Source organism: Pseudopodoces humilis, chromosome 3 (assembly GCF_049639895.1).
Source record: "Pseudopodoces humilis isolate 2021_Gansu_Grassland_sample_001 chromosome 3, ASM4963989v1, whole genome shotgun sequence".
Classification (NCBI taxonomy): Eukaryota; Metazoa; Chordata; class Aves; order Passeriformes; family Paridae; genus Pseudopodoces; species Pseudopodoces humilis.
The window spans coordinates 53116962-53137782 of NC_142202.1; the positions used below are offsets into that span (position 1 = coordinate 53116962).

Consider the following 20821-nt stretch of genomic DNA (forward strand, 5'->3'; position numbering starts at 1 on the left):
AGACTGGAATTTAATATTAAAAATTATAACCTGACTATGGGTCTTTCTAAATTAGATGATTATTTAATAAATTTATAAAGGTGTCAGTGCAAATCACTGACTAAAAAAGATAATTCAGAGACTTGTCAGTCTAAAAAATGAGTGAATTTGACAAGTAAAAAATTTCAAATTAATTTATCCTGCTGATACTTTAATAGATCAAAAAAAGATGCTCATTCTACATTGTCTTCAACTATTTCATGAACTGCTTTTTTGATTTGGATAAAAAAATATTTAAAACAATCTTATTTATATTCTCTGTTTTCTGTTAGCTTAAGAAGTCCATACTCATTTTTGTAATGTCTTATTTCAAAAATATTTTATAACGGTGAGATTTTTGATGTTGATAAAAGTGGTATGAAAAACTTAGCAAAAATATGATAATTTTATTTTTGAAAGGACTAAAACCACAACCCCTTGTCATCAGGTCACTTTGATGACCTTTAACATTGTAATATGTACTCTGTAACTCAGTATTTCATCTTTGCTAGAGGTCTAAAAATCTGTAAATACTTGGCTGTATAGGTCCTGAAGTCTGCAAAGACTTGAAGTGTTCTGAGATTCAGGCATCAACACTGACAAATTGCTAGAAAATTAAGAACAAGTTAAAGGGAAAAAAAATTAATTTCAAGCCTTATCTTTTCTATTAGAGTAAGACAAAGGATGGAAAGCAACTTAATCTCACGTTTATCCTTGTTTTGTTTTCTATCTTGTCAATCTCCATTTTGCCATGGCAGCATTTCTTCTTTTCATTCAATAAATGCTTAAAAATTCAGATGCATTTTTATTAACCAAAACCCTCCATAGACTCAGTGAAAAATCTGTATAGCAAATTCAATTATTAAAAAGGGAGACAATTCCTTCTATCACTTACACTAAGAGTATTTTAGAGAGAAAAGCAGCAATGTAAATTTGCACAAGTCAAGTAAAGATGATTTCCAAGTGTGAAAATTATTCTTGTCCCTGGCAGCTGCTATGTGAGAAGTAATAGGGTCCAGAAGCCTTGCCGGGCACAACCAGTGACAAGAATATCATTACGACCCATCTGGAACCCCAAGAGATGCAAAATGCCTTGCCAATCTTTTGTTCTAAGCAAAACTAGAAATCCAAAGCAACAAGTTTCCAAGCCAGGACATGGTGAGTGTCACCACATGAACACCGCCCTGACCTCCTCAAATGGTTTTGAGTAAGGGCAAGCTGAGAATACCTTTCAGAACTACAGAATTTTCGTATCACAGATTTTATAGGAAATGTGTTTGCTTTGCCTGCGTATTTACTTGCTTTGTGAGGAAAGGAGTGTTAGGTTTGTAAAATGAGTCATGAACAAGTCAAAATATTTCCAGTAAACTTATTTTTGCCTGAATAGCCTGAGTTAACTGAAACCAAAACATTTTGCAGACTTGTATCAGTTTCACTGGCTTGTGATGAATAGGTTCTCCAGGCTGTGCTACATTTTGCTGAAATTGTTAGTTACAGAATCACAGAATCAACTAGGCGAGGAAAGACCTCTGATCATTGAGTGCAACATGACCAATCACCACCATGTCTACTAGACCATGGCACTAAGTGCCACATCCAGCCTTTCATCAAACACCTCCAGGCAAAGCAACTCCACTCCCTCCCTTGGCAGCCCATGCCAATGTCTAATCACCTTCTCTGTGAAGAATTTCTTCCAAATGTCCAACCTAAAACTACTGTGGGCCAGCTTAAGACAATGTGCTCTTGTCCTGTCGCTGGTTGCCTGGGAGAAGAGACCAACCCCCACCTGGCTACAGCCTCCTTTCAGGCAGCTGTAGAGAGTCAGGTCTCCCTTGAGCCTCCTTTCCTTCAGTCTAAACAACCCCAGCTCCCTCAGCTGCTTCTCATAAGATTTGTGCCCCAGACTCTTCCCCAGCTTTGTTGCCCTTCTCTGGACACAAGAAGTTTCATTCACCTTCATTTGGGGTCTAACAGCCTAACTGTGGAAATCCTCACCTGACACATTTTTTTCTTACTTTCATTGGCATCCACCACTGAGGACCAGCACTGAGTGATCTCTTTCCAGTGCCTGGCACCACTGGGATGAGGAAGGGTTATCTGGCTGCCAGGTTTACAGGAAGAAAATGATGCATCTGCTCAGGATAACTCATGTGCTAGTTTTCAAATTTCCACTGAAAGAGGGAGGAGTGGTTTTGTCATAGTGCATTTAGACTCATTCTGGCCAGCAGCCCTGGTCTTTTCTTAGATGAGCCCTGAGAATACAAAAACAGTGTTTCAGCAGGCAAGTCATCTGCTGCGTTTTCTCACTGTGAGAGATATTAAGTCACTTGCCTAATTAATATGGGTGATTGCTGAGATACCTAAGTGCAGTTGAAGCAGAAAAAGATTACGTTACATCTTCTTGGTTTATCTTAATCACTTTAAAAGGGTTTAATGTCTTTTCCTTACTCAATGATGCAGGTGACCCATGACTCCCAGCACATAAAAAAGAAAAAAATGGAAAGCAGAAAGCATCCTAGAACATGGAACATTTCTGGAGCATTACAAAGGATGCCTCTCTGCACAGAAAGTAAAGCTGGTTGCTAAGACTAAATGAAAATTGAATTAAAATAGAACTTATGATTACAAAACAAATCTCTGGGGGTTTTGTACTCCTATCTACGAGTTTCTCTTTTGTTATGCCAATCAAACATCAGTTATGTTTTTAGTAACTTCTTTCTCTTAGCTAATACTTTCCAGCATTTTACTACCTTCCCTCTGCCTTTTGCTTACTCCCTCTTTCCTGATCTTTGTTCAGCATCTCTACTTCCCCTCCTTTCAAACTCCTCTTGGTTCTCTGCATGACTAGAGATAATTCCACCTGGAAAAGAATCCGTATCTACCTCTCTGAGGACAAAATAAGCATTGAACTACTTTAGTTACGTCTTTAATAAGTGCTTCACTGGTCCTCCCATCGCTTATTACTGCAGGAAAATATAATGATCAGACACTTGGTGTCTTCTTTGGGCATCAACCTGTCAAGGCACTGGCAAAATAGAATTCTAATGCTATATAAATAACTTCTTTGTTGCTCAGTTTTACAGTGCTTTTGTTGCAATATTTAAAAAAGCCATACTGAATCTAAAGTTACTTATTTCTGCAGGAGGGGACAAGCCAAAGCTGTCCATCACATTTTACAGCTGCAGTGATTAAAATAACATTCTAGCTAAAGTACCCCAGCAAAATTGAGGTGACAGTTTATGACCAAAAAATCAAATGTGACTCTTGCTGTTGTGGTTCTATCTGAAAGACACAAGAGACATGTCACTCTTGCAGAAGACATCCTTGCTTCTCCACAAGAGTCCCTCAACACCATTAATAGCAACAGGAACCTGGAAACAAGAGAGTGAATGGAAGAGCAAAGTTTGATATTGCTCAATGCACTACATTTGCTTGGTGCTGTGCACGTTCTTACAGGTTAGATACCACCACACTAGTATTTTCCTAAGTGCTTTCCTAAGCTTATATTATTCTATCCCAAGTTGTTTGTGAAATAGCTTCTAAAATAGTGCTCTAGGTGCAAGACACAGAAAGATAAAAGCAGATCTACCCTGTCTTCCAAGACAGAACTAGTTTACAAAGGCATCCTTGATCCTTTAGTACTGCAACTCATGCCATTTTACAAAAGATCAATCATCACAAGCAGAAAAAGCAAGAAAAAGGAGGAAATATGAGAAACATAGAGACAGTAAGGTCCATTGGAAATAACTGTTGCTTCTGGAGTGTCCAGAAGCAGAGACATCTGGAACCCAAAAGACTCTTTCACAGCAAATTGCAAATAGCCCATGTATACAAAAAGGCATTGGAACATAGAGAAAAGTCAGCAAAAAAAAGCAAAATTAGAAGCAAAATATTTATTTGATTAACCCCAGGATATGTGTGCAATTAAATTTTATGATGAACTTTCAAGATTTTCCCATACAGATTTCAAGTCAACTGACCTTCTTTCTGTCCTAACTCTTGTTATTTCCTGCTAGTTATCACAAAATAGCCATATCCTTGGCATCATTCAAAGAGATTTCCTACTTCTTTCCACACAACACAAGAAAAGAACAAACAGATTCTTCTGGGTTTAGTGACAATTAAATGATGCAGCTGCCTTCACGGTGGCACAGGCTAAAGTAGAAGTGTGTGACTGCTGTTCCCTTGGTGTTTGGAGCAGTCTTGTTTGCCTCATGCTTATCTTTGAAAGCAGGAACATCTTAAAATAAAAGCTCAGAGGGGCCAGTAGGGAACTAGCTGGCAATACTCTAGTTTTGAAAACATCTTGTGAACCAGGTTACTCTCACTGAAGAGGATGACTTAGATTTGTAAAGTTAGGTATAAGGTCAAGTGCTCAGATGCGTCAAACTTACAATGCCGGCACTGACTGCCTTAAGTACAACGTGTGTATTCACTTAAGGGCAGGGTGGGGCTCGATGTCTTTTGGAGTTTAATCATCAGTCAAGAAATTAGGAATTTGAGGAGGGACAGCAGATCAGGACCCAGCCCTGGCAATATACTGTAGATTAAATGTGTCTCAATAGTCAAAAGAAGGGGAATTATCTTAGGATGCTTCCTTTTCACTGAACCCTGGCAGAAGGGAAGGCACTGAGAGAAGACATGCAAGTGGTCACAGAACTTCACAACAAGGAGGTTCCCGACGTAGAGAAAATCATAGAAAATAGAGGAAATAGAAGTTACTGCCTTTAGTTAGGGAGCATGAATTTGTGACCTGCCCTGGTTAAACTTCATGATTTAATGGCCTCCTTTAGGAAATAATTGTTTATTTTCTTGTATTTATGTGGTTTTTTTGTACCAAACTCTCCAAACCTCCCACTACTGTTCTCACTGATACACAGGTCAAGAGGAACTGGTACAGTCCTTCTAATCTTATTTCTCTCTTTCATTCCCACTCTTCCCATCTTCTGCTTCTTACACAAATAATCCTACTATCCATTTTCAGCATCTGCATGATCAGAACAACCAGGTACTATTTACATGTCAGTGCATTGAACAAATCAAAAAGCAGTGGCAGCCAGCCCATTAGACAGTTACCGTACTCCAGGATCTATACCAGCTCCCATTAGTTTTGCAAATGAGACTTTGACTGCTTTGACTTACAATTCAGGGCAAGTAACACACTAATGGTGGAAAATATACTGCACATACAGTGGCGCCAGGGCAGCGAACACACACAATATCGAGGAATAAAAACACAGTTTGTCACTGATCCTGTGACTGTAGCTGTGCTTCTGTTTAGCACAACTCCCTGTGTTCCAGCCAGAGTCACCTGTCCCACACAGCCCCATTTTGTGTTGTGCAGTGTGACCACTCCCCACGCACAGAGGCAGAGCAGTGCTCCTTGCGCTGCTTCTCCAAAACAACAATAGGGACAGGAAGGACCAGTGAAGGGAGATTCCCAATGGCAGTATCTTTATTTCTCCCTGATGAAGGGTCAGAGCACAGCAGAGATGTTGCAGGGTCACTGGCATACTGAAGACCACACAACCAAAAAGGGACACTCTTGCAAGGTGCCGAGAAGGGACAGGACTGCTTGACACCTGCTGTATGTAATTAAGTATCTCAGATTTTAACAGCCAGATTTTCTGCTAAGCTTTGGGACAGCCAAGAATCAGGTCATACCTGCTGATATTAATTTTACAACTGCAATGCAATCCAATCCGAGTGTTCAGATTGGGAACCTCTTTCCCATTCTGTCAGAGCTGGATTTGCTAATCTCCTGGTAATAATGCCAGGCACATCCTCTCCTACTGATTCCTGGACAGAGAGTATATGTGTCATTTATATTTATTCATGAAGATACTCATCATGTCAGACAAAGTTGCCACAGACAAGCATGCATGTAGATATATCGTGTATCCAAAAACATGACTTGGATTCTGTCCTATATAAATTAAAAATATCAACTGAGGTGGGAAGATTGTGTTTAAACTCACATTTTAAAGACACCTAGTACTTTTGCTCTTCATCAACTACTTTAAATATCTTCCACAAAAGCAGTTTGCCTTACTGTCCATACATTGCAAGGTGGAACACACTTGTGTTAAAGTCAGACAGGGGAAGCAACAGCCCTCAGAGAAAAGTTTGGCTACCCAATATTCACCTTTCTAAAAAATGAACTGTCATTTGACTAAGGGACAGAAACGTCTAACTGAGAAATCAAAAACAACCGAAAGTTAAATTTTAACCAAGTTAAGTACTTTAAGAAAGAAATGAATCCTACAATGTAGTAATTCCCTCTTCCCCACATGGGAGGGGAAAAAAAAAGAAAGACGTGTGTCCCGTAGGACTCAATGACAGCTCTTCAAGGCTTGAACTCGGCAAGCTGTCAGCCTCCTGAAGAGAGATGGAAAACTGTCTAAACCGTGTTGCGGCGGCTTCTGTGGGCGGTGGCTTTGATGCAGGCGTCGAGACCCGTGTGCGAGCGGCGGGCGCACCTTTGGAGCCGCAGAAGTTTTTCCACGCGGGAACAAACCTCCCGGACCGCGACCCGCGTCTCTCGTCACGGCGGTGCCACGGCCGGCCGCGGCTCACTGCACCGCCCGCTGCCCCACGCTCTGCCCTGAAAGCCCCGTGAGGGCCGTGGGGCTGGAGAGAGGCACGAAGGAGAGATGAGGAGACGTCCCCTCCTCCCCTAAATTCGCGGTCCTGCGGCCTTTCTGTGCCCAGAGGCAAGAGGGGCCGGGGTGGGCGCCCATCCCGGGGCTCCGGTGCGCGGCGCTGCGGGCGGACAAGCGGGAGAGCCTGCACGGCGGCCGGGGCGTGGGGAAAGTGGACGGGGAGAAGCGGAAAATAAATAACTAAACACAAAACTCTCCTGTTGAAGGCGGACACATTGTGGCACAGTTTTCCTGCGGCGGCGGGCCCGGTCCGACAGTCCCGGTGCTCGGCGCCCGCCCCCCAGCGCCCCGCCCGGAGCGGGCCCCTCGCTCCCCCGAGCGCCCCGGCACCGCTGCAGCAGGGCGGCGCCCCCCCGGCCCGGCCCCGCACGCCGGCCCCGCTCCCCCCATGGCCCAGCTCCGCGGGCGCCGCCCGCTCCCCCAGCGCCGGGCGGGGGAGCGCGGCGGCGGCGGGGGCGGCAGCGACGCCCCCTCCCGTCCCCGCGGCGGTGCCCGGCCGGGGGAGACGCCTGGCGGCGGGGCGGCGGCGAGCGGGCCGGGGGAGGGCCGGGACCGGGGGCGGCCGCGCCGCGTCCCCTCCCCGCTCCGCCCCTGCGGAGCGCCGGGGCACGCAGGGGGGGGGGAGCGCGGGGGCGGCCCAGGGGTGCAGCTCCGCCGCCGCTGGTGCCCGAGCGCTCGCTCTGCGGCGGCGCTACCGGGAAGCTTGTCCGCGGGGGAGTGCGGGCGCCGCGGCTGCCCGGCCGCTGACACTGCCTCTGCCGTGGCCGCCGAGTTGTCCTTGCGTGTGAGGATCCACAGAACCTCTTGACCTGCCCCGCTGGTGGTTAACAACTTCCCAGGAGGGCACCTCACAGCATTTAGAATGTTCTGCGCACACGTCCCTGTTTTGCTTCCTACACCTGGGGTTCAGCTGCAGACTCGCAGCCCAGCAGTATGTGCGCATCACCTGAAGCAACCAGTGGCTGTTTCTTGTGCTGTCACGGGTCAACCCTGAGGAGATGATTCCACCTTCTCCGTTACCAACATCCAAGCTGGATGGGACTTTGAGAAACCTGACCTAGTGAAAGATTTCCTTGCTCATGGCAGGAGTGGGATTGGATTAGATGATCTAGAAGGCCCCTTCCAACTCAAACTACTCTGTCATTCTACGAGCCAGAGTGGACTGCACTGGGTGATTCAAATGTTGGCTCCTCATGCTATAAATGAGTAAATTTTGCAAAAGTTCGACACCATTGGGGTTCAGTAGAGAAGGGGAGTTCAGATGGGCGTCACTAGTGCAGGGTGTGCAATGTGCAAAAGGTGACCAGCAGCGTCCTTCCCCGCGTTTCTCCAGCCGGATTGCCGTGGGCTAACCTGCCCTCTTGTGCCTGCAGCGCCCGCTCCCTCCGGCACCTCCGCGCAGCTCCGCCCTGCCCGCACACAGCCAGGAGCTGCAGACCCCCGTACAACCCCCGTGCGTGCAGAGCTGGCCACCCTGCGGCCCTACGTGCTGCCGGGGACAGCTGCTGCTGGGAACACTGACCCAGCAAGGACACGGTGGTGCTGCCATGTAGCACAGATGTACCTTTGTGCGGGGGACTGCCCCACCTGAGGAACTGGCCCGTGAACGGACAACTAACTACACACGGCAGGGAAGGCACATTTTGTCAGTCATGTCTGGTACTGTTCCCAGTAAACCGGCAGGAAAGGACGATTACAAAGCAAACCGAGACTACTTAGCGTGTAGCTCCAGCCCCTGACCTCCAGGAGGGGCTCCAAAAGAGGATGCTGAGGGGGATTTTGCACAGGCAGAAATTCCCAGGGGCAGGTAACTCTTTTGAAACTGACAAGCCTCAGGAACAGCTGCTTTGGCTCTATTACTTGCTGAGACATCCATTCGTTTGTGAGGAAAGACTAACATGAGCCAAAATAAATTTATTTAAGTACTGTAGTAACTACCTTTCAAAATAAGGAAAGTAAGGAAATATTGTTCCAAGAACATTATCAAAGCCCTTGCAAAAGTTATTATGATGCTCTTAACATCCTTCTCATGACCTTGGTGTGGGACAGCATTACTTTTCAACCATAAACCTCCCAGGTTTTGATGGGTTGGATTGGATTGTGTAAAAGGGGTCAGAATTTCCATGTCATTCACTGCACTAGTAACTTCTCTCTTGATTCTAGCAGCCTGAAATCAGCAATTCCAGCATATGGAAAACATGTTTTAATGCTTTACTGTTGCTTAGGTTCATCCTTCAGCATGGCTAGGGCACAATACCTGTAAATAGATAGGAATTAATTCCTTATTTCTAAGCCACTGGTCTCCATTTACTTGATGACTTGCCTGTTTGTTACTCAGTTTCCAAATCCACTGTTCCTTCTTGACATTATTCTTCTAACTGAGAAGAGATGGAATCTGAAGGCTATTCCTCAGCAACAGGCTGGTCAGTCTCTTCTTCCTCTTCAACTGGTTGGTCATCAGCATCTGCCTCACCAGACACCTGGGGAGCTGCATCTGTTGCACTGGGCTCTTCAGCAGGTGCCTCTGTCGGAGCAGGTGGGGGTGGCCGGCTAAACTCATCTAAGCGTTTTTCCACCACCGTACGAATCAAGGCTGAAACAGAAATAGCCACCACTTACAACCACAGAGGAAAAACCCTATAATTTGAGATTATTACTTTTTTATCTATATTACTGACCCATAAATCCTTAGATAGGGTAAGAACCCTGAAATAACTCTGAAAATTAAGAAATACTTAAGGACTGGAACAAGACAATGGTACCTGGTTAAAAATTTAAACAGAATTAACAATAATATGATAGATATTCTCATCAATATTGTATCCTGAAGCACCATTCTCCTTAGAATGTTTACTCAGTAGTCACATACAATATTTTTTTCTTAAAAGAAGAGAATTTTCCCTTCCTTCTGAAGAGCTACATGAAGAAGTGATCTTCAAGTGTACATAATGGTACATGTATCGACATAAAATACCTAACACACCAGCTGTAATTGTTCAAATCATATTATACCTTCACAAATAAAATTCAGGGTCCTGATTAAACTAAAAATAAACCAAAGGAAGCAAACACAACTGTAATATAAACCCAAAATCTCAGCAAGAGGAAAACTATAGGAATGAAGATGTAATGCAAGTGTAACAAGTGGTTTGATCTAGGAGCACACTGCTGGGCACACATACACCATGCTTTTGTGTTTCTACACAAGACAGAATTTTTCAGGTGTTTCAAATACAGCCTCTGAACAAATAAAAGAGCCCAAATATTTAGCTTGAACTAGCCCAAAGAAGACCAATATTTCAACCTATTTCAAACACAAGGACATGATTATTGACTGACAAGGAGACAAGCCCTTGTTTTGATGAAAAAATCGGTCACCTCACTTCCCAGTCAACCATGGCTTGCCATCATCCTCTTTTTGTGTAGGAGAATAATCCATAGCTCTGGAAGATTACACAAGCAAATTAAGACACTTTCATGGTATACACATGGCAGTACACAAGACGGGCTTTTCTGTTCCCACTGGCACAATCAGGTGCACTACAGAGAACACTACAGCAGTGGTGGCTATGTAACACAGAGGAAGTAGAAGCTTTATAGCAGAAAAAAATAACTGTGTTCTTTAACCATTCTGTTCCTGACATATGTGTAGTATTTCCCAGTGTTAACAAACCTCAAACAGTATAAAGTCAGAAGAGAGTGGATAGTGCAGCATGACTGACACTTCTATTGTTTCAGCTGAAAATCAGTTACCTAGTGGTATGTACTAGTAGTTTTCCAAAATTAAACATGTTAATATAGTAAAAAAACAAACCAAACCAACTAACAAGCACAAACAAACAAAACCCCCAACACAAAAAGCCATGGGTACTTGGAGATTTTCCTAAAATGACACTTCCTACCTTAACCAATGATAACCATATAAATGTGACATTTGTTCTGACCAGCAAAAAAAACAACCAAGAATACCAGGCAGATTACATTCCAGGATTTGGTAACTTACAGTCAAGCATCGTCCTTCCCAGAACCTTCTTCTGTAGTGTTTCTTCCACTTCTGACATCAGCCATGGAAGGAATTCTGTCTCTATATCTGTAAGAATTTAGCAGGAAGAAACAAAGGGAAAATGTCACTTTATAAAGGATGACCAGAAGGACTTGGTGGCTATTTTTATTTGCTACAACAATTAAGGGATGAACTCCCCCTGCCAAAAGGCACTTTCTCTGTAAAGTCAGATGGAATCTCTCAGATGTTGTTTGGTTTCTTATCTCCATCCTCTTTTACTGAGGTTCATGATCATTATAGATTTAGAGCAGAGTCCTCTCAACTGCAGTTAATTTCAAAGAGGTCTGGCACCCTTGAAAGGCTTAGCACAGATGAGATACACAGTCATGTTCTAGCAAGATCCAAATAACTATCCTGAACAAGTCAGGAGAATAACATTTCCTGCCTTGCTTTCCAAAGACATTTGGCTTCTGGTCTGCTGAAAGCATTTGTTCTGACTAAGAAGCTCTTGCTTGCCTATGTATTTCTCAAATGATACTTTTTGTACACTGTGATCCCAAAGCCTTCCCTGGTTGCAAAACACACTCAGTTTCTGCATTGACCCCATGACTTACCCCGGAGAGAGTGTAACCATTCCCAAGCTGTGGTCTGTGCCCGTGTGGAGACTAGTGAAGTGGGGTGCAGCAAGGTAGCTCATAAGAAATGCTGCAGACTCTAAGGGCTTGGAAGTCACTGACATACAATTCCAAAATTATTTTCAGGGCCTAATTCTAATTGACTAATTTGTCCCTTGCTCTGATCATCGTTCAAAAATATTCAGAATGACATACTGATTTCTTTGTCTGTTCTATAAAAACACATGTACTTCAATTTGGATCTTTCTCTCTCCCAATCCCTACCTGCCCATTTATTTCTCTCCAGTTCCAAAGTAGCTCTTCTCATTGTCACACTATCAGCTCTTGCTTATTCTTCACTATTTGTACAGCTGACCAATAATGTTTTTCTGTGTTCAGCCACAAATGCAAATGAATAAAGTCTTACGACATTATTCTAAATAATAGGATAATATGTTATGTTTCATGGTTGTTTTGAGCTTTATATTACTTCACTCTTTTTACATATTTAAAAAGAAAAAACAAAACAAACCTCTTTCTATAGGGTCATAAAAAAATCCACTGTCATGAAGATTGTTGAAGACTGAGGGAATGAGATCAGCCAGGTAACGCTGAGCAAATGCCCGAGCTGCAATTTTCTCTGCAGTCTCTTTCTGTTTCCGCAGCTTTTCCAGGTGCTCCAGTCTGCGACGTTCCTGTCAAGGCAATTATGTGTGTAAACTTAGAGGCCTTCAGCTGTGACTCCTTTGATCTAGACTTTGAAGAATTAGCATAGTCTGTGTCCCATAAATAGCAAAGATAGTAAAAACTACAGATAATTATTATCTCTACCTGGTATTTGCAGCCTCTAACTTCCACTGAAATTCCTCACGTGGAAGACTGCTTGAAAGCAAATTTGTACTTAATCTATGGAGTATTAAAATACCCCAAATTTCAGGAAAACACATTTGTGTAGTATTCCTTTTCTGATTTTGGCAAGTCTGTAAAATAAGAGCATCACAGCTGGCCAAATGAAACCCTTCTCTGATGCCTTTGCATACATTAATCTCATGACTCTTTCCTTTATTATCGCAGATCAAGCTGGTTATTTGGCTTGGAATGTGATGAATTTAGATTAGTATTTCCTAAACATTTTATCATCTAATATTATATCCTATTGCACGTACAAAAAAATTAAAACTCAAATTTGTTCAGGAAAACATTAGAAAATACAATTATACAATTGTATAATATAGTGGCTGATGACTAGTAAGTAGCAATTAATTAAGACTTGCCTTTTCTGTTTATTCCTATTTACTAAATATTACTAAATATTATAAATATAGCATAATACTTTGCAATCTTGAGAAGTTTGTGTGCACACAGAGTAAAGCATGCATTGTGTATGAAAGACCAAGTATCTCCCTTACTTCCAAGCACTCTGACTCTTTGTTTAGCACTTGTTATAAAAAAAAGGCTTAAGAAACAGCTGTACCAAGTACAGAATAAAATGCTGTTTGTTTTGGCCTTTTGTCCAGGTGTCCAACTACACCAAGTAATCATGACTGCTCCAAATAAACACAACAGTGTGCTGCTGTTGTATGAGAGCAAGTGGCAGAGTGCAGCTGTATGTTATCCAAATGCTTTAAGGTTTATCAAAGCTGACAGTACCCTTTTGGGCATACCTATATGCTTATACACAGCCTGTCATTCAGTACTGGAAATATTTTTCTCCCTTCTGACAACATTCAGACTTTGCCCTTAGGAAGTCCTACCTTCTCCTCCCTGATTCGCCTGTCCTGCTCTTCCAAGCGCTGCAATTCAGCAAACTCTGCATTACGCAGCTCTGCGAAGGTACGCTGATGTGACCACAGCTGGGCAAGCTCTTCTTCCTCCATGACTTCCAGCAAAGCCTGCTCAACTGTTTTCCCAACCAACACTTCCAGGATTGGCTTAACTTCAATGTCAAAGTCAAACAGCTGAGGATGGGAGTCAGAAACAGATAAATGTCACTTGATCACAATTACTCTTAACAAGGACTGGGAAGGAGGAAAGGAGGATGAACAAAGCCCTTGTACGGAAGTCAGGCTGGAGAGGTGCAGGTGAGGGACCAGTGTCAGCTAAGGCAGAGAGAATCATGAGTGCTGCTGAGGGCTAAGTGGTGAGTGGGCTGGACTGAGACACCACACACCTTCCCACAGCCCCCGTGGGGACTGCCAGGGAGAAACTGAGCACTCACCCAGACCCTATTTCTGTGTTCTCTGCCCCTTCTTGGGCTGGACATGTTTTTACAGAAGAGAGCATTCCTCAACACTATCGCTTAGCTGAAAGCAGCCAAACCAGTGCACATGGAGATACATCTTCCTTAATTTTGCACTTAACCTCAAAGCAGACATTGGTGAGCTGTATTTGGGGTTTTTTGCATGTTCTGTGAGGATTAGTTCTTTTCTGTTTCTATTTAATTTTGCATCAGAAATGTGTCTTGTAAGGGAGAAATATTTTGACAGCACTTGTGGACTGACTTCATACCTCTCCTTCTTCTATTTGTGTGGCCACATCTTTTCCTGTTTTGGCTGGTATGAAGAGTGGAGTGGTTGGTCTGTCCAAAAATTCATCTGTTTGACACTCTCCATCAACCTCTATTATCCGATCACTAATCTCTTCCAAATACAGTTCTAGAAACAAAAGCACAATTAATACTCTAAGTGGGATTCCTTCTATTTTAGCTTTCAGCTGTTTTTGATGACTTTTCATTCTGAATTACATCCAAAGAGTGCAATAAAATGTTTTCTACAAAGTTAGAAAAAAGGCCTCTCAAAACATAGGTCAGTTTGCTGGAAAGGCCACCTGATGCTGTGTTCTCTGTAATGTTAGGTGCACTTCATGGAAGTGATCCCCAAAATGGTAGTTCATCTTAAGCAAAAGTTTTAAAACCTTCAATTTTAAGCATATATGAAATTTCTCTGATTATACTGAAAATGGAAAGAATAAATGAAGCAGTCTTGACTAGTGTTCAAGAATGTACACTGAAAAATAGACCTTCTGGGAAAATGTCACTAATTAGACAAGTTTAGAACCTCTGATTCCAGCAGTCTATGATTTTAAACTGTGTGATTCTACCAACTTCATCACCAATTAAGCAAATGAATATAGATCAGCAAGCTTTTGTTTTCAGACCGATATAAAAAAAATATAGCCTTTTACCTGTCTGCACGTAAACATGTTCTCTGCCCTCCACAGGCTCTGGTGTTCCTGGTTGAATTTGCTCTTGTGTAAGCTTTCTGGCCAGTCCTTGCTTCTGTGCTCTCCTCTGCCTTTTAACCTCATGAGTACTCTGAGCAGGGATGAAGGAGAAAAACACCCACAAAACAGAATACACTTTGTACTTGAAAATGGTACTCAGTTGCCCCTACAGAAAAATGAAGGTTGCTCTTTGATTTTAATGCTAGCTATCTAGTACTTTGGATTTACTTCCTGGGTCCTGGCCCTAAATTTTCAGGGGACTTAAAGACTGTATGGCATGAAATGAATAAGTTATGCTAGCTGCCTACAGGCACATAATAATGGCATCTCATGCTAAGAGTAATAATTAATTCATTTCTTATTTGAAAGTGATTATTGAATACAGAACTTTGTTAGATAAAGTATATTAAAATGATATGTTTTCAAATTTTGAGAGGTCAAATGGACTTAACTCCAGTTATCATATTATGAATAGATTTTTTTGCTAGATAAAAATTATAGGACTAATTATTGCTGATGAAACAAGAGAAACTCATAGTAACATTTAAATTCAGTATTCTACTTATGGATTGAGATAAACATCAGCTTTGAACTTCTTAAACAAAACTTACATATAATTCACTCTAAGAAATGGCTACTGAACAACACAAAGTTATTTTCAAATGGTAGCTTTTAAAAATACAGACTTATTTAAATTAATATATGATCAAATTATCTATGTAGAAATAGTCTCTGAAAACAAAGTATCACATTTGGGTGGGACTCAGAGCAACCTGGACCAGTGGAAGATGTCCCTGACCATGGCAGGGGGATGGAACTAGATCATCTTTAGGGTCCCTTTCAACCCAAACCATTCTAAGATTCTACGAGTTACTATTGTATCAGGCTATAGCAGTAATACAAACAAAATACTTTGGCATCCTTACAAGCAGCTTTTGCATACAGCTGGACCATTTAGCTCTGCTTCTGGGGTAGAATGAACCATAGTTAGCTCTGCTTCTGGGGTAGAATAAACCAAAGTCTACCCCACGACTCAGTTTCCCAGGAGCTGCAATTCTCCCTGATGACATTTGTACGATAACAGATAACAGATCATCGAGTAATGAATTGTGCTCAGGACCATTACAGTAAAGAAACGGACAAGGAAAACAAAGGCATCAAGCACTTAATGGGTGATAAAAAAATCAGAACTGCGGAAGTTAATATGAAACTAAGTGCTTTAAAGAAGAGCTGGAAACAGTCACAGGCTGGTTTAACTGGAGAGCCTGTGACTACATGAAACATTGAAAGTAAAATTGCAGCTTTGGTAGTTAAAATTGTAGATGAGGAACAGCTTTGCTGCCCTACCTATGGCTTTCCACGACAACTGTAGTATGATGCACTTTAAAGAATGCCCATACCTGCCGTGGGGGGGGCCGGACGGACAGGACATTTCCGCGCACCACTCTCGGGTCGACCATGATGTTGCCGTAGCGCCCCGGGCCCTTCTCCCTGCGGCACAGCACAGACAGCGCCGCTTGCGGCTTGCCCCGGCCGCCGGGAGAAAGGCAGGGCGGCGGGGGCTGCGCTCCTCGGGAGGGGAGCTGGGCCCAGGGGAAAAGCGCGGAGGGCAGCGGGCCAGCGGGGCAGCGGCCCGCCGGACACCGGCACTCACGTCTCGTTATTGGACTGCTCTCGGTACTTGGGGCGGGAGACCAGGGAGCGGGGCTGGCTGTAGAAGCTGTAGGGCACGTCGGCGGGCATGTCGGCGGGCAGGGTCAGCTCGGACGCTCGGATGGGCACCATGGTGGCTCCGTGAGGCGGCTCCGGCTCCGCCCGGGGCGGGCGCGCCCGAGGCAGCGGTAACGGCGTCCGTCTCCCGGGCAACGCGCGGCGCATGCGCGGGCCGGCGGACGCGGGCGGTGCGGGGGTCGCGGGATGGCTCGGGCTGGGAGGCTCCGTAAGGATCATCCATGGGTAGGGACAACTCTCACTAGAGCAGGGTGCTCAAAGCCCCATCCAGCCCGACGTCGAACACTTTCAGGGTGGGGAATTCACAGCCTCTCTGGGCAACCTGCTACCTCACCACCCTCCCAGCAAACAACATCTTCCTAACATCTAATCTAAATCTACCCCCTTTGTTTGAATGCATCCCCCTTTGTCCTGTAATAATGCCCTCGTAATAATTCCCTCTCCAGCTCTCTTGTCGGCTCTCCGGTACTGGAACCCGCGGTCAGGTCCCCCCAGAGCTTTCCCTTTGCTGTAGGGGCCTTCCCCCTCACGGAGCTGTTCCCGCCGGGATGGAGGCCGAGCCTCGGGAGGTGCCGGGCGCTGGGGAAGCAGCACCGTGACCCACGGCGGGTTCGTGCTCGGCAGCAGCGCCGCGGGGCCCGAGGCAGTGAGGGCTCGCACCGCGAGGTGTCACCGTCCTCCCGCCGCCTCCGGGATAACTCCCCGGGACCCGCAGCTTCCCAGGGAAACGCGAGGTGGTGGCTTAACTCCATCTGCTGGCGTGCAAAGGCTGGCCGGGGGGTCGCGAAACCCTGAGGGGGCCTCAAAGGCATGGGGAAAGCTGTGGAGCAGGAGGAACTATTGGGGAAACAAGTTTAAAAAACCCACCCCAAACTAAAAAGTAAACCAAAAAACAAAAACTACCAAAAAGCTAAGTGTGGGAGACAAGGGGGAAAAAAAAGAATAGTTTTGTAATTCATTATTGTGCAGATTTCAGAGTCAATAGATGAATGGGAATTGTGTTGACTGCACTGTGCTGGCTGGGTGCTGGGACAAGCGGACATGGGCCTTCAGAAGTACAGTGCAAGTGTCATTGGGGTAGGAGGGGAGAGCAGTCCTTCGGTATTTGCTTTTGTCTGGGCAAGCAAAGTTAATGAATGGGTTCTCAGTCCAACCAAGTCAGAGCACTATGGTCCTTAAATTTGACCAGAACCAATACTTTGATTTTGGTTCATATTTTCTCATATTTTCTGGAAATTTAAGTTTGGCTATATAGTTGGCTATAGTGCTTTTAGACTGGGGACTTCAAATCTGGGTAGACCTTTGCATGATTATTACAGATCTGGTGTTTCTCTTCATGTGAAAAACAGCTGTAGCATAGCCTTAAAAATATCAGTTTAAAGCTATCTAGAATGTGCTTTCCTGAATAACTCTATAAATTTGGCTAGAATGGATTGGATAGGAAGGCAGTAAGAAGACAGCCTGTAAGCACTGGAGCAAGGATTCCTGAGAAGTTGCCTGTTCCCTCTTGACCACAAATCTTGTGAAGATGAAGGTGTTGCATCACAAGTTAATTTTGTTAAACTGGCCTCAGCTGGTGTCTCACTTTTTGGATAATTTCTTGTTCACCTGTTATGTTCACTGGTTGAATGGCAGCAACTCTCCTCTTTATCGCCATGAAACACTGCTACCTCCTCAGTTACTAGTTTAGTGCAAAGGTCTCTGCAGGTTTATAAGTGACAAAGCCATGGCCAGAAAAAAGGCAGCTCTTCTCCCTTGCTCCCTTTTATGCTGTTTTTTTGTTTTGTTCTTTTCTTTTTGGGGGGGTGGAGGTAGTGGGTTTTGGGGTTGGTTTTTGTTTGTTTTGTTTTTGTTTTTGCTTTGTGTGTGTGTGTGTGTTTTGGTTTTGGGGGGATTTTTTGCTAAAAATACCTGGTGAGTTCTGGAACACTTTGTGTCATCACAAGACTGAGAGGAGCAGGATCCAAAACCACATTGATTGTAATCAGATTTCTGCCGTTAATTGCTTTCTGGATCTTACAGTAGCAATGTCTTTTTCACATATTCTTGGGAGGATTTTCTTGGACCTACACAATCGCAGTGCCACAAGTACTGCCTGGGAAACGGGCCTGGCTAGCAAGGAATGAATCAGCCCATCTCCCATATGGCAGCTAAGAAAGGTATTTTGAAGGGAGCCTTCAACTGACTTGAAAGCTGCAGAATGAGGGCTTTATCTCCTTCCAGGTTTGCTGTGGGTCTGTTAAAAGGCCTTGAACATACTTGGTTTTTTGTTTGTTTTCATGCGAATTTCCTGCCACTGTACCATGCCTTATGGCATGCCCTTGGCTTTCTTTTTTCGGATGTGAAACAAGTTTATTCACAGCAAAGCAAATGTGAAGGTGTCAGTGTGTAGTAACAAAAGATGTACACCCACTACTTCCTGCAGCACTTGGGATGCATCTGTAACTAGTGAATGACACCTTGAAATACAATATAAGGGATCTACAGTGCTGATCCTGGGTCTTCCTGGGGCTCTAGCTTGGATGTTGCTAGATTGGGAGACCTTGTGCCATCGTGCATTACACAATACAATGCTGAGCAGACTAGCTGAGCCCAGTTTCCACCATCTTAACTTTCTGCAGCATTTCATAATTAAGAAAAGAAGGAGGTTTATGGACCCAGGCAATGCTTAATTGCCAAAAAAGGACAGGAAGGCGCATAATGCCTTCCTAGAGCATTGTCTTCTGTCTGGAGTAGGACCATGGTTGCTATAAAATCACAGGAATGCTTCCCTGGTGTAAAACTGTAATTGCATGAAATACGGGTTAGATTTGGTTCTCCATGGTCCTGAGACGGAATTTTAATCTGTGATTCTTACCCCCTTGAGCCTGAAGTTAAAGGCATGGATCTCTCAGTCTTGAAAGTAACTTTTTGAAGCCAAAATGCCATTGCTTTCAAGTAGACATCAAAGAATCACAGAGCAATCAATACTGGAAAGGGCTCTGGAGGTCTCTAGTGCAACCCTCTCGCTACAAAGACAGATCAGATTGGTCAGGGCCTTCTCCTGCCAGCTTTTGAAAATCTCCAGGGATGGAGATGCATGAAATAGCCATGAAAATCCAAGAAATTATCATGCCCTGAGATGTCTGATGGAAATACAAAAAGCACAGACATGGAGAGCTGTCAGTGTGACTGCAAAAATGAAAAAAACACAGAGCCCAAGTGAGGTGTATATGTACTATTTGTCCTGATACTGGGAGAGAACAGTTGATAGACATGCCCTGAAACCTGTTTCAATTTGCTGCAGGGATGTGATCAGAGAAATTAGCAAATACTGTGTCAGTGTTGTATCACTGGTGTCTGCCAGCCTGCAGATGGAGTCTTTGCTGCTGTTCATGGGTGCTGGAGTCAGGGCATGAGAGATAAACAGGCCTGGTCCTAACAGGGACATACACAGCTTTAAAAAACATGATGTGCCAACCTGGGAGTTTTGACAGATGGGAGACATAGAAGGAGAAATATATACCAAGCTAAACTTGAGTTCTGCTGGTGACATCAATATTTTTTTAATAAGGGCTGTTAATAATGATATAGAAACATTAATAGAAAAAAATTTAGATCCTATCACTCATATATTCAACCCAAATTATTAAACTTCCTTTTCTGTGTAGCAGCACAGCTTCCTCTCTACTCCAGTTCTGAGTTTGTGGGGTTGGGCAGGACTAGAAAGTTTCAGTTCTCAAGACCTTAATTTCACCAACACTAGCGAAAAAACAGTATTTATTAATCATGGTTTCCAGACAAAATTTACAATGCTGTTTCCCCCTACGACTCTCTGACTCTGACTCTCAGCACCATTTTCCCTAGGTTGCCTTTCCTCCATGTTCCCCTTGTTTTCTGGAAAAACAAGCTTTGTTTTTCAGTGATACAAGCCTGCTCTTCGGGCTGCATTCTTGCCTTTTGTCACCATGTGCTTTCAGAGAGAGTGACTAGAAAAGATTACGAAGGAATGATAAAGCATCTCAGAGAGTGGAGCACACTGAATTTTAAACTGTCATTCATTACATTACCAAATGGAAAATCAATTGTTGGTGACCTTCCTGTTTAAGCTCAGATTGTGGGTTGCTATCCTGCTCCACCCCCTTTTACCTCTCCCTGCCTTGAACAGGGCTCTCCCGCTCCATCTTTTTGCCCTAGGACGCTCTGCCTTATTTTGCATCTCCTTCTATTGAGGGAAGTTGTTCAACTGCACTAAACTTGCAGAGTAAGAAACAAGACAGGTCTGCTTCTGTTGCTCCTTCACTGTAGTCTTGGTGTTCATCCATCTTGATATAAATTTCCCTTTATCACATCTCTGGGATGCAGATCAGTATCACCGGTGCTTAATTTGAGATAAAATGCAAAATCCAAAAACTGCACTGGGTAGGAGGCTTTTTGGAAAAAGCAGACCCAGATGCTGAACACTCTAACTACAAGTCTCTGGTCTTTATCTCAAGATCATCCACCCTGATGACCTATGGAGAATTAGTGGCCGCTCTGCTGTTTGTCACACCCAAGGATTTCTCAAATGCCATGTCTTATGATGTCTGTAG

The 20821-nt window shown here is 43.8% G+C and overlaps 2 protein-coding genes across 2 annotated transcripts in view; both read right to left on the reverse strand.

Moving 5' to 3' along the window:
• The window catches only part of PLAGL1 (PLAG1 like zinc finger 1), a 47613-nt gene extending 40458 nt beyond the window's left edge, over positions 1–7155 (reverse strand). The window contains exon 1 of the mRNA XM_088053313.1: positions 7068–7155. The gene's annotated coding sequence lies outside the window, so the exon portion shown is untranslated. The remainder of the gene's footprint in view (positions 1–7067) is intronic.
• Positions 7156–8674: 1519 nt separating this feature from the next.
• On the reverse strand, positions 8675–16336 carry RSPH3 (radial spoke head 3). The gene is made up of 8 exons (XM_005518645.3): positions 16174–16336; positions 15920–16010; positions 14481–14610; positions 13806–13951; positions 13052–13255; positions 11830–11992; positions 10684–10770; positions 8675–9273 (listed from the first exon to the last, which is right to left on the reverse strand). The coding sequence occupies exons 1-8, from the start codon at positions 16302–16304 to the stop codon at positions 9083–9085; spliced, it is 1143 nt and encodes a 380-aa protein (XP_005518702.2). The 5' UTR covers positions 16305–16336; the 3' UTR covers positions 8675–9082.
• Between the last annotated feature and the right edge of the window lie 4485 nt (positions 16337–20821).

Coding starts and splice junctions, on each gene's coding strand:
- RSPH3 (XM_005518645.3), bottom strand. CDS start 16,304: ATGGTGCCCATCCGAGCGTCCGAGCTGACCCTGCCCGCCGACATGCCC. Junction 16,011..16,173: donor GAGCAGTCCAATAACGAGAC/GTGAGTGCCGGT, acceptor GCTGTGCCGCAG/GGAGAAGGGCCCGGGGCGCT. Junction 9,274..10,683: donor GGGAAGGACGATGCTTGACT/GTAAGTTACCAA, acceptor TTTCTGTTTCAG/CCTTGATTCGTACGGTGGTG.